This window comes from Mastigoproctus giganteus, chromosome 4 (genome assembly GCF_048544385.1).
Source record: "Mastigoproctus giganteus isolate SK-2022 chromosome 4, ASM4854438v1, whole genome shotgun sequence".
NCBI classification, from domain to species: Eukaryota; Metazoa; Arthropoda; class Arachnida; order Uropygi; family Thelyphonidae; genus Mastigoproctus; species Mastigoproctus giganteus.
In genome coordinates this window covers 178,942,396-178,956,225 of record NC_143578.1, presented here as the reverse complement: position 1 = coordinate 178,956,225, position 13,830 = coordinate 178,942,396, and the positions used below count along the sequence as shown (strand labels likewise).

The 13,830-nt window shown below is 39.5% G+C and overlaps 1 protein-coding gene across 2 annotated transcripts in view; it reads left to right on the top strand.

Moving 5' to 3' along the window:
* LOC150087227 (tyrosine-protein kinase transmembrane receptor Ror2-like) overlaps positions 1-13,613 on the top strand; it is a 485,237-nt gene extending 471,624 nt beyond the window's left edge. For both annotated transcript variants that reach the window (XM_090371898.1, XM_090371897.1), the window contains 4 exons: positions 854-1,056; positions 8,831-8,919; positions 11,567-11,720; positions 12,085-13,613. In XM_090371898.1, the coding sequence (XP_090228024.1) occupies positions 854-1,056; positions 8,831-8,919; positions 11,567-11,720; positions 12,085-13,274 (1,636 nt within the window). In that variant the 3' untranslated portion in view covers positions 13,275-13,613. The remainder of the gene's footprint in view (positions 1-853; positions 1,057-8,830; positions 8,920-11,566; positions 11,721-12,084) is intronic.
* The last annotated feature ends 217 nt before the right edge of the window (positions 13,614-13,830 follow it).

Genomic DNA, 13,830 nt, shown 5'->3' with positions numbered 1-13,830 from the left:
CAAAGAAACATATCTTCAGATAAACTGTTTTTTTTTTCAGCAATTTGATGGAAAAATCCCATTAATAAAATAATGGGCACGACGAGGTGAAAATCACATGGTCGTGCCAACCGGGAAGGAATGTGCATCTGCGGAGAAATCTCTCTCTTGAAAACTGGTCCATCAAGGTACACAGCTTTAAATAGATGCCCCTCTCTATAGCATAAAATATACTCCAGAAAATCATCAGGTTCCACACCGATTAATTTTTTTTTTTAAGTTTAAGTATTAGATAATATATTTAGTGCGTGTTAATATAAAGATCATTAAAAGAATCCTCTTTATATAAATTCAATAAATTTGAAATCGGGTCCAATCATTAAGGTCTCAAAAAAGCTTCAACATTTTTTTGAAGATTTTTGGCCTGATATAGGATAAGTAATAAAGGTTGAATCGGCTTTCTTCCTATTTTCTCTACAAAATTTGCTAATTTTGTAAAGAACTGATCTCCTGATACCTGAATAACTGATCTCCTTTCTTAACTCGAAAAATTTCAGTGAAAAATCAAATAAGGTATTCCGTCAGAGCATTCGATTTTTTAATGGTAAACTTGTTATCCAAAATTCATCGTCATGCATTTGTATGACGTGGCACACGTCATCCAAAATGCATGACGTGTGCCACGTCAATGCAATAAAAATTAACGGTAGAAATTTCATTCATCTGAATAATTAGCCTTCATTTATTGAAGTGTAATTAATTTAAAATTTTCTGCCCTAAAACTTAATGCTAGTCGGTAATTTTAAAGAGTATTTCAGGATGACTTGGCCACTATGAACAAGTTCCACTCGTTAACTATCCATATTTATTCCAGGGAAGACTGTGTAGCTGTCAAAGAGCTCTTCTGTTACAATGAGTGGGCGTTGGTGGAGGACAACAAGCAACGTGGAATTTTTTTCAAGTCACGAGGACACTTCCGTTTGCCTGACTGCGATTCTTTGCCGTCCCTGGGGAACACCACTACACTTTCGTGTTCACACAGTCACTTGACGGATATGAAAGAAGAGGAAATTACATGTAAGTTATCTTTATTCCTAACTGAAGTCCATTAGGGTAATGCAAGTTAAGAAATGTAGGCAAGGCTATGGTAAGGTAGACTGATACAGTTGGGAGTAATCTGTTGTGAGATCACACATCGTGTAAGATCATTACTCAGAGGTGTATTAGAGGCCTATGTTAGGTGAGTGACAACTGACACCCAACTAACCCAGTCCTTTGTGTTAATATAGTGAATCCACCTCTTGTCACTCGTTTGAGAAGGCTGGGTTCAAAGCCCGCCAGAGATTAGAGGAATTCTGAAAGGTATCTTTAAGGGGCTGTAGTTAAGGTCCTCCTCCCTCCCCCCGTTATTCCGTAGTTTTATGCCAGCATATGGAGACCCATCCGTTAACGCGCGCGCACACACACACACACACACTTCATCGTATCACTGTTATACACAGCATTATCATATTAACAAACGTATCATATTACATTGCATTGGCATTCGCCATCAATTTTGCCTTCTATTGACAGGGTCTGGTACAGACATAAAGAAAGAGTCCCAGAAAATATTTAGAAACCGGAGCAATGATTTAAGTAGTCGATGTGCCAGGAAATTAAAATTAATCCCAAAATTCAAAAAATAAGTAAATATAACACAAATCAACTAATATTCCAAAAGCAGATTCAGTATTCTTTTCCATATCATAAGGCTTAATTAGTTCATTTTGCCCTCATTTATACATATTTTTCAAATTTTTTTATACACTGTGCTGCCACTTTCTTAGGTACACCTACCTTGAGCCTCGTTTAGCCTTCAAAACAGCCTGAATTCGTCTAGGCATGGATTGAACAAGATGCTGAAGACGTTGTGCAGGAATGGAGTACCATACAGATATAAGTGTGTCACGCAGTTCCTTGAGATTCGACGGAGATGTAGGCCTGCAGCGAATAGCCCTTTCCTGCTAATCCCAAAGATGTTCAATAGGATTGAGATCCGTGGACTGAGCGGGCCACTGCAGAAAAAAAAAGTCATTGTCATGTTCCTGGAACTATTCCATAGTGATTCTGGCTTTGTGCACCGGCGCATTATCCTGCTGGAAATAACCATCTGCCTGAGGATAAACTGTCAACATGAACGGATGCACTTTGTCAGCAACGATGTTTGGGTACGATGTGGCATTCAGACGTGAATCTATGGGTATCAATGGACCCAGCGTGTGCCAAGAAAACATTCCCCACACCATAACACTGCCCCCACCACCTTGCACAGTAGTCGTCAGACATGACGGGTCCATGGATTCGTGTTGTTTTCGCCAAATTCTGAGCTTTCCATCAACATAATGTACAAAGAACTTCGACTCGTCAGACCAAGCAACTGCTTTCCAATCCTCGATAGTCCAGTGCTGGTGTTGCTGAGCCCACAGGAGGCGTGCGCTCTTGTTCTTCATTGATAACAAAGGTACGCGATGTGGCCGTCGGCTGTTGTAGCCCATTCGCGACAAAGTAGTAGTGGCATGTGATGCAAGAAAGCAAGTGTATGAGCTTATGTAGCATCAGCCAAAAAAAAAAAAAAAAAAAAATCACACCATTCCCTCCAAATGCCTGTCCAGTTCCTCCTTAAATTTATTTAACCTATCAACTTCCACAACGACAGATGGAAGTTTGTTCCAGCAATTAACCACCCGTTGACTAAAGGCAAATTTTCGCACATCTATTCTACATCTGTCTTTTCTTAATTTGAATTTATGCCCCCTTCGGTTCGTAATCTGAATAAGTGGAACTAGTGCAACTGGTGGTCCGTTGCCATATTTTGTTCTGCGCACCAAGGTTGTATTCTAACTTGATGTGCGACATTGTGGCCCGTCTGTTTGCTTGCACAATTCTAGCCATCCTCCTCCTCTGACCTCTCTCATCAACAAGCGATTTTCTTCCGCAGGAGTGCCGTTGGGAGGATGTTTTCTGTTCGTTGCACCATTCTCTATACACCCTTGAAACTGTGGTGCGTGAAAAGTTCAGGAGAACTGCCGTTTCATAGATGCTTTGTCCAGCACGTCTTGCACCTGCTATCATGCCACGTTCGAAGTCCGTTAGCTCACTCCTTTTCCCCATTCTTGCTACGGTTTGTACGCTTAACTGATACTAGAAAGGTTTTTCTGCTGCTTTTATATCCACAACTGTGGTCATGTGACTTGCAACGTTGTCGGACAACCATTTGTGTGCACAGCAGGGATGTACCTAATAAAGTGGCAACACAGTGTATATGGCAACTGGAAATGCTTAACTGATCTTAACTTATATGTTCAGGAAAGATAACAGAAAAATATGACTATGCGAAGCGTCACCGCTCAACAAATAAATAAGTGTGATGTCACAGGAAACTACTGTCGATAATGAGTCCATCTTACTGTGCCTTTGTCGAACCAAGTATGAAAAATGTTTATATCATTTTATAGAAAATTTTGTTAATGTGAGTGCATATACGAAGAAATAATTTGGGTAGCCACTGTGTTACTGGAAATCTCGAATAAAAGGATTTCCATTAATGCAGAAACCATATGAAACCGTGTTAGAAACAACTGCACTTGAACACCGTATGCAAGTTTCGAAAAGTGAATAATTAGGACCTCTTTTTCTTCTTCTTCTTCTTCTTCTTCTTCTTCTCTCTTGGAATAAAATAAATACGGGCGCATGGAGAAAAATAAGTGAGACATGCGTAAAGAACTGCGAGAGGAATCACCAAATAAATTCTACAGTGAGAGTAAATAAGAAAGCACAAAAAAGAATGAAAAGGATATGGAATTCCTTAGAATCTTGGTCTCACAGGAAAGGCCGAGTAGTGAAGAGAGGAATAAATGCATGTTGGCCACGTGCCTCAAAAATGCATAAAGGAAATAATATCAGAAAATACTGTCCATCTCCCACCCCTTATCCATAACATCTTTGATGTTTTGTTTATTATTTTGGTTCACAGGCGCAATGTGTATATCTCCTTCGCTGGAACATGATTACCCTATTCCTTCTTTCTTTGTATAGCAGCACCACTGTTCAGAAATTCACCATTCTTTGCAAAGGCGTTTCGCCTAGCGACTTCATTATTGCCTGTAGCGCTTCCCCAAGAGAGCACACTTGCATGTGGAGTCAGTGAAGTCGGAGCACGTTGTTTGGATAGCAGAAACTTGGAGACAGTGTCAATGACGCAGCTGTTGTTCCACAAGAAGACTCCTACCTATCTGCCTTCCCCATTCATCGTGTAACCCTCTATCTGTCTGCCATGACAAGTGTGGGAGGTTCTTGTTAGCGACCCTGCTGCAGAACGCTACCACACGAGCGAGTAGTTCGTATCAGAAGTGGTAATTCAACCTACCTCTTGTCAGCGTTGGCGTGATGAAGTGCCAGGTTATAGCAGAGAGACAGGCCATCGATGGTGTTCCTTTTCCACCACTAAGGCTATAATCTCTGATTAATTGCTTTTGTCCGCTGCTCGACTGTCAGCATTATCTACAGGCTTCTGGTCTACGCCCACTTATTCGTTGCTTATTCCATCAACTACTCCTCGTGCCTACTTTAAATATGCAATTGGGTTGCTATGGCAACTTAGTTTGCGCGACAGCACTGACATAACAAACACCATACCAGATATCGCGCTGAAATTCAAAGCTGTCCCCGCACGATTTTTTGCTTGTTTCATCACCTGGGATTCAACGAGAGAATTCTTTCAGACGAAATGAAAAATGGGGGACAACGTGAATATTTAAAACTTAAGAGGCTCTCGAAATCTTTTACTCCAGAACTGACTTCCTCAGAATTCATTTAAACAACAATATTTCAGAATTAGTGTCTGAACTGAAATGTAACTAATGCTCAATTCTCCTTTGCCAGACAATTTTCTATGTGGAGGCTCGATAAATTAAGAAAATATTTAAATGTTGTTATGATGCGGTAAAATGGGAAGACTTAACATAGGAGTGTGCTTTTCCCTAGAATGAGTATTTTCCAAGGTGACAGCAGGCGAAGTGCTATTTGAAGTCTTTAAAAGTAATTGCAACCTATCTTAAAATTCGTCCTCACGCTGTGTGTTGAAGCCGCTGACTGTGGTGGCTTTTTTCAATGGATACATAGGTCAATCATGTCGTCATTTGTGGTCGACATGTGTCATATAGTTACAAAATATTTCATAAAGTCGAAATCTAGAACCACAGAAAAAGCTTTATTCGAATATACAAACATATATTATGGAAAGCGTCCTGCTAATGTACTGTTTTTATTAAAAATTACGAAAGTTCTCCCCCCATAATTTTGCAGAAGTCCATATAATCCTGGTTGTAAATCTGTTTTGCAATACATGAATGAGAAAAGTGACATAATATCTGCTACTATTGAGTTTCGTGAAGTGCGAGCTCTTACTACTGACACGAGGTTCCAAACTTCGTTGACAGCTCTTCATCTGTGATTGATTGTCAGTTTTCATCAAAAAGGGAGTGAGGACGTAATGAGCAGAAATCTCATTAATCATACATGTATTCTGACCACAGTTCAATCCATCGCAGGTTCAAAACTTACAGCCTTAGTGATGGTTATTGGAACTTGTGCAAAATTTAAATTTTGTAACCGAATAACAGAACATATTTCTACTACAACAGATATTCTTATTGTACGAGAAATGCGGGGGGGGGTACGTTTTAGCCACTCTTTGATTTCATGTCACTATCTGTAATCAGTAGTTTACAAGTTTGTACGTTATAGCCGTAGAAATTTAGGTAACGCATAAACTGAGAAAGCGTTACTTGGAGGAACATGCCTGTTGTAACAAAATCAATGAGGAAACAAATTTGAACTAATCAGGTAGATGATAGCAAGAAGTTTGTCAGGCTGTTTTCATCATAAGCTTATCGACTCGATATGATTTCATTTGCCAAAGTGATCAATACTTTGTCTGTAAGGCTAAGAATTGTCTTAGCCTGTTTAAGCTTTTTTTTTTTTTTTTTATTGTTTGGTAAGCGTAATTTGAGGGATTAAGTGTTTCGGTAATTGTCAAGTCAAAGTAATTTTCTTGAAAAGGACGTAGGTGACCAAGAAGAAAAACAAACCAAAAATTTGAATTGTAGATAGGAAAATCGCCAAAAGATTCCTTCCTGAAGGCCGATGTGGTGTGGATGAATGCCATGAGTAGCTGTGTCTTTAGGACCATCCTGATAAATATATTCTTCTAAACTATACGTTCTGCTTTTGTGTGAGGGTTGCCAAAATCAATTCTTGTCTACATAGTAAAAATATCTCTGACCAATATCTCCATTTCCGATCGTTAGTAGATAATAGATATTGGCCATTGATAAACTATTATCCACTAAATGGGCAATAGATTATCAGTGTATAATGTTATCCATAAATAGAGGTCATTGGATAATCGGAAGCTAAGCAATGACAAAACATACAGATCTGCCACTCTCACGGATACTTAACCCCCCTCCCCCTAATTAAGTTGTAAGTAATCATCGGATTCACCCACTAAACATCCCAGTAACGAAGTTATTGTTTCAGTAACGGATTAACATTAGGTAAACCTCTTGGGGCCCAAGGACCCTTTTCTGGCCTACATTCATATTGGACTATATTCATGCCGTTTTTAATTATATGTGTAGTTGTAAGTAAGCACTCAAATGTTAGCGGTTTAACAACAATGTGCTGTAATGATATTGCTTTTTTTTTTATGATTACCCTTCCCCATAAATTGTATTTACTACGTAAAATTGTATTTAACATTTAATGTAACACCAGCCTCTCGATAGCTGTAAAGGGGGATTTCTTGAAATAAACTGATTATTAGCACACACAAGAAGCGAGAACTGCCAGGCTAGGAAGTTTTTATCAGAATGCGTTAGTGAAGTTAGTCGGACAAGTCCGTGTTGGGGCGTACTGAATAGTGTCTGGGCTATTCAGTACGCCCGTAGCCGTAGCGGGCCGCCGTAGCCTAGTGGTCAGACGCGCGGGTGCATAAGTACACGTGCCTTGAGTGACCGGGGTTCAAGCCCGTGACTACCGAATACGGTGCTGTTTCTTGTATTCTGTCTATCTTGTGAACTCCTCTGACCGTTTGGTCGTCCCGGAGTATAAACAGAAAATTTATTTATTTATTCAGTACGGCCTGCGAGTGTATTCCAGTACCTAAAAATGAAATTATTAATTGAAAACTAAAAATATAATTTGAAAAAATAAATAAAATTACAGTAGACTTTCGAAATAACGGCACCCTCGGGGATTCAAGATGCCGTTATTTCGATTTTTCCGTTATAGAAAATTTTATTTTTAATGTATTTAATGCAGAAATAATTAGGCCAAATAAGAAATAGAGAGATTAAGAATGCAGTTTTATTAACTGCACATAAAAAAACATAAACATGTTAATCGATGCAATGTTATATTCTGCCGTTAATACACTTTAGCATTAATAGAGGCATACGATGCAAGAAAGCAAGCTTATGGAGCATCAGCAAAAAAACCCCCTCCAAATGCCTGTCCAGCTCAGCCTTAAAAATATTTTGGCTATCAACTTCCACAACATAAGATGGAAGTCTGTTCCACCAATCAACTATCCGCTGGATAAAGGCAACTTTCCGCACATAAACTCTACAACTGTCTTTCCTCAATTTGTTTTTATGCCCCCTCAGGTGCGGAATTTAAGCAAGAGGAAGAATCCCATCAGCATTCAGCTTGCTCAACCAATTCAAGACCTTATACACCTCAATCAGATCACCTTTCAGGTGCCTACTCTCCAGGCGCTGCAATTTGCAGAACTTAGCCTTTCTTGGTAAGCGCGACCCTTTGTTCCCCCCACCAATCTTGTTGCCCTTCTTTGTACTCGTTCTAGAAACTCTACATCCTTCCCAAAATGAGGCCTCCAGACCTGTACACCGTACGCTAGGTGTGGCCTGACCATTGCCTTGTACAACGGGATAATCACCTCCCTGTCCCTGCTAGCACGAGTCCTATATATCATTGACAAGACTCCATGACCTGCCCTGGCAGCTCGTCTGCACTGCTCAGCGAACTTCATATCTGACTGCACAATTACCCCCAGATGTCTTTCACTCTCCACTTCCCTAAGTGTATTATTATTATAGCAAGTGATTGCTTTCACCCCTTTTACACAGCCAACCGGCTAGAAGGTATAGAAAAATGAACTCCCGTGTCCATTTTTTTAACAGTGCCATAGGGTGGACAATTCTGCCCACTTAGCTTTCATTTCCTGAGCTTTCTTGCCCTGCAAATGCAGGAACTTGATCACTGCTCGATACTCCACTTTGTCAACCATAGCATCCTTTCTCAGATTCCGGGCGGCTCTACCTCTGGTGTGCGATCACCTACGGAAATGAAATTTCCCATGTTAGCGGATTTTTTTTTTTTTTTTTGTATGATTTCATGCAGCAGTACTTCTTCATCAGGTGTGTTATTTTAACAGTACTTTGCCATATCAAAGAAGGGCAGTGCTTAAAAATGCAATGAATGTTTAAAATATATTGAAAGAACACTGCAAGAAGTATATTTCATTCATATTTACAAATAAAAGAAATGTAATGTGTATTTTGGTAGTATCTGGTATATTGGTATATGATGTGTGGGTACTGTTCAAGTAGGTAAAAAATCAAACTGAATTGTCATTTATTACAAGAATGACAAATTGAGTGTAAAAGGAAGTATATATGAATTTAAATATTTTCACATTTGCACTCGTTAAGTGATACTAGAAAAGTCAGCAGTAACGTGTGCGTTTCAATACTTGTTAACATGTTTTACTTGTTTTCTTCAATAGTTGATTGCATCAGAGGACGCGGCAGGTTCTATCAAGGTACTATGAACATCACGAAGTCAGGAACTCCATGTCAGAGATGGGATTTTCAGGTATACGAAACGGCCTTTAAATTCACGATTTATTAATGCATCCCTAATTATTGAGATTATATTGTTTGTATATTAGTATCAGACGATTTGTTTTTAACTACTGCACCATAATCATAAAAAAAAAAAAAAAAAGTAGGGAGAGAAAGGAGATGGCAGGCGCATAGTATCACAAATCGTCTCTAATATGGGATAACATTTATTGCATATACCCAGATCTTGGTATATGCAATAAATGCGATAACGGACTCTTGTGGGGGCTAGAGAAAAGTCAATTTTGAGGCCTCTACGTTAATTTTATCGGTCCCTAAACACCCCTGATATTAAGGAAGTAAGGGGATTTTAGGGATCCCCTTTGGTTGGAGGCCCAGTGCGTTGCATAGGTTCGAAACATGTACGCAGCGCCTCTCCCCTCACGACGACACAGTTCTCTTTCTCTTCCTCCCCATCTATCTAAAGGTCTTGTGGCTAGATGTCTACTACAGTAATCTTGTGTTCAATGGGACATTAATTTTCATAAAGCTAACTGCACTCTGGTTTGAATCATATCGAACAGATTAAGTGCTTAAAAATAACTATTAGAAAGAATTAACTTACTCTAATAAAAATTTTAAAATATATTTTATTTAATTCTTAAATAAAAACTAAAGAATTAAGTTTAAAAAATATAACTATTAGAAAGAACTACTAGCAACAGTCCTTTGTTGCTGGTAGTTCTGTAAGCATTTTTAGTCCAGGACAAATTTATAAATGGGGCGGATTGAATACCAAAAAAATATTTTTTTTAAAAATGATCAGAGGAAACCGTCTATCATCCATGTTTGTGATCTCTCTCTCCCCCCTCCCCCCTTAGTCAGAATGCTATGTAGTGAATACTTATATGGAGGGATATGAACAGATGATCCTTCCGTAATGTTTTTAGTCTGTTCAGTTATCTTAGCTTTAGTATCATTCGCAATTTTTAATGACATCGGTTTCAGTTAACTTTGTAAAGTTCAAAAGGATTGTAGTTACATCCAATAATAAAAAAAAAAAAAAAAAATGAATGATATAATATCCGACCATTAAACCTCTGCAATTTGATAAGCCTGCTATTAGCTGATACTGATAGGTGTGTGTGATCCCCTGGCTTTTATTAATGCCGATGCTTTTCATGTGGCCGGTGTCGGACCATTGATTCTCACAATCTGTTTTGGAAATATTAAGTTCTCGACCTCAGAGGAACTCGAACTTACTACCTTATGTGATTCTCCACGGGTATGTGCCTATTCAATGCCTTTAAAAACACTTACACTCCATTAGCCTGGAACTATATTCAAAATATGCGCGGCTACCAATAACAAAAAGGATTATAAAAGTCGATTTTTACGGCTTTAGATCCAAATTAGAAACTGTTGGTCATCACCTTTCATCTTTGCCTGATGTCAGACAGAGGTTTGCTTTTCGAACGTCATTTTAAACATAGTAGGGCTAAAGCATATGGTGCCTTGTGGGCCATAAAGCAGGAGGAGCTTGTCGGATGTCATGAGCCAAATGCTATTGCCATTCTGCAGTACATCCAGAAGTGTGCCTTATGCCAGTTCAACCTTATGCCTCAATCATCTGGTCCTCCGCCCTGACACATACAATGCCTCATTTGGTCGTTGGATACTGGATTAATCTTTGGATGAATAAGGTTGCAAGTAAAGCCCTTTACTATTTTAAATGCCATTCTCCCCAGGAAACTGTCACTTGATCATCCTTTTCCATGAAAGCAGCTGATCACTGAAATTCTTCGTCATACTGCACAGCTCATCACAGAGGATAGTCTTCGAGATGTCTTTCACCCTGTCTTCCCACGCTTATGCTGGTAAAGCCAGTGGAAATAACCTTCTTCCTCTGGCAAGAAACTTCTGTTTCCTTGCATTCGGTGAAACGATTCTTTTATCCAACTCCTTTGCGATGTTGTAAATTGATGCTGAAGTGCTTTTATAGTAACAACTCACACTGGGAGATTATCCTGTCCGAGACTCCTTGCATTTGGAAATCTAGCAAGTCAACTTGACTTTGTCCTTCTGATTTGCAAGACATCTGTTTTTATCTCTAAATTATTATAAACCTTGTATATAAGATATACAATAATTGTTCAACTTTAATTCATTCTTAATTAAATAAATAATATGTATGCTGCTGTAAAAGCCCGCTAAAACCTAGTTTACATTACACAGACTAGTATTTAAGTAAGTTATACTTAGCTCAACCAAATGATTTCAATCAATCGAATGACTGTATACTTGTGTTTTTTTTTTTTTTTTTGTTCCTTGTGAATAACACTTCTACTTCTGCTAGTAATAATAATAATAATAATAATAATAATAAAGTCTGCGATTGCTCTCCTCAAGATGGCGCCACAATACTAAGAGGAACATCACCGTTAATTTTTTCCTTCTTATTCTGATGTGTGTGTGTATGTGAGATATCTGTTTTAGATCTACAGTATTTTATAATTCTTTCTGACGGCGTTTACTATTTTTCCCATCTTTATAATCGTATGCTGGAAGATCCTTAACAGAAAAAGCTTGTGTGCGTGTTTGAATCACAAAACTGCAATATCAAAAATCAAGTTATATCACTAGCTGTTTTGTGAAAAACTTTTTTTTTTCTTCGTCAGGAGCCTCATCACCACAACAGACCTCCTAAAGTATTCCCCGAAGTACTTCATTCGGAGAACTATTGTAGAAATGCAGGAGGTGAGGAGCCAGTCCCCTGGTGCTACACGATGGATCCGAGGATTCGCTGGCAGCACTGTGATATTCCGCTCTGTGGTAAGTTCTCATTCAATCTGAATAGTTTGTTGCATGTTAACTGCACGATTAAATGAACTGAGTGTAATGGTATGCAAAACTTCTTATCGCCTAACTTCATTAATGCTTCAACTAGTCTAAGCCAGCTTGTCATATTTGCTTCGTTTCATCTTTTTTGCATGCATGCTTGAATTATCTGATGATGTGTTTCGGCATGTACCTCCGATTCTTCTCTTGAACAATTAAACAGTAATGGAATTCATTCTGTTGAGAAATCTAACATCCTAAGCAACTTCACGTCACATCCCTGCTGCTTATAGCATGTTCAGCTTGCATGTATTATAGCCGTCTTTAATCCGCTTAGTAATATCTTCATTCCTTGCAGATAACAGTAGTCTCTTGAGCCACCCCGATACAGACCTCATAGATATCTTCGAACCTCCTCTGGAACCTCTCTTCACCCCGACCTTCATCCTCATCATCTCTGCCATCAGTCTCGCTGGGATCGTTCTAATTATGGCTGTCATTTTGGGCTTCCGACGTCTTCAAAAACAACGCTGTGGCTACAACGCTACGCCGACGGCCGAGGTGGAAATTGATCTCGACAAGTTGCCTTCGAATCTTGCCTATCATCGCACGGCCGCGCGCCTCAATCCCCGCCTCGAGAGACTGGAATATCCTCGAAACGACATTATTTACATCAGGGACATTGGACAGGGAGCTTTCGGGCGGGTTTTTCAAGCTAAAGTTCCCGGCTTGATGAAAGAAGACGATTTCACGATGGTAGCCGTGAAGATGCTAAAGGAAGAGGCTACAGATGATCTGCAGAGCGACTTTGAACGCGAGGCTTGTCTCATGGCAGAGTTCGACCATCCCAATATCGTGAAGCTTCTCGGAGTGTGCGCGGTAGGGAAGCCCATGTGCCTTCTATTCGAGTACATGGGAAGAGGTGACCTTAACGAGTTTCTGCGTTCCTGCTCACCAACCAACTACATAGTGCGGACAGGTAACGGAGATATTTTCAGTGATGTGCGTCTTACGCACATCGATTTAGTGAATTTAGCCAGGCAGATCGCGTCTGGCATGATGTACCTGTCCGAGAGGAAGTTCGTCCATCGCGACCTGGCTACTAGAAATTGCCTGGTTAACGACGAGATGGTCGTAAAGATTGCAGACTTCGGCCTCTCTCAGAAGATCTACGCTGCCAACTATTACAAGGGTAGCGAGCATGACGCTATACCAATACGGTGGATGCCCCTCGAATCCATCCTCTATAACAAGTTCACCGTGGAGTCCGACGTGTGGGCGTGTGGGGTTGTGCTGTGGGAGATTTTTTCTTTCGCTCTCCAGCCGTACTACGGCATGACTCATGAGGAGGTGGTGAAGTACATCCAAGATGGAAATGTACTTACGTGCCCCGATCATTGTCCCAGCAATATTTATAGCCTTATGAAGTCATGTTGGAACCGAAAGCCTTCCAGTAGGCCTAGCTTTAAAAGTATATATAAAACTTTAGGAAATATTCACGAAGATCTCGCCAAAAATCAATCCAAAGACCGAAGAGTGCACGTTTGAATAGAAAAATTCGAAGACTTTCCGCCAGGTGGCACTAGAAAAACTGATAACACTGAAAACTCATCCTGTATTTATGTCGATCTTTCGCCTTAAAGGATCTCTTTTAAGAACTATTAAAGGTACCTTTAATCACTGTGAAATTACTTTTGACTTCCTAGACTCCACCTGGACGTTCAACAAAACTAAATGTTGAGTCTAGAATTCCCCTTTTTGCAGAGGAAAATATAAACTCCTTTAAGTACTTTGTCTCTGTGGCGTGTGAGATGTGTCGCGTTAACGGACCTACAGACCATCGTGTAAATATATTTTGGATTTGAAGGATGCAACGTTTGCTATTTTTTTGTATTTAGACAAGGAAAAGACATGGACAATCTCAGAGTGACTGGCAAGCCTGTGTATAGTTAGTGCTTTTACTTTGAAAATAAATCTCACTTTTTTTTTTAAGTCATTTCTTTACCACTTATTTTAGATGAAAATTTTACCTTCATATACACGAAAAATCTCCGTATAAAAATATTTGCAGATATGTGATATCGTAACGTCCCTACTGTTACTG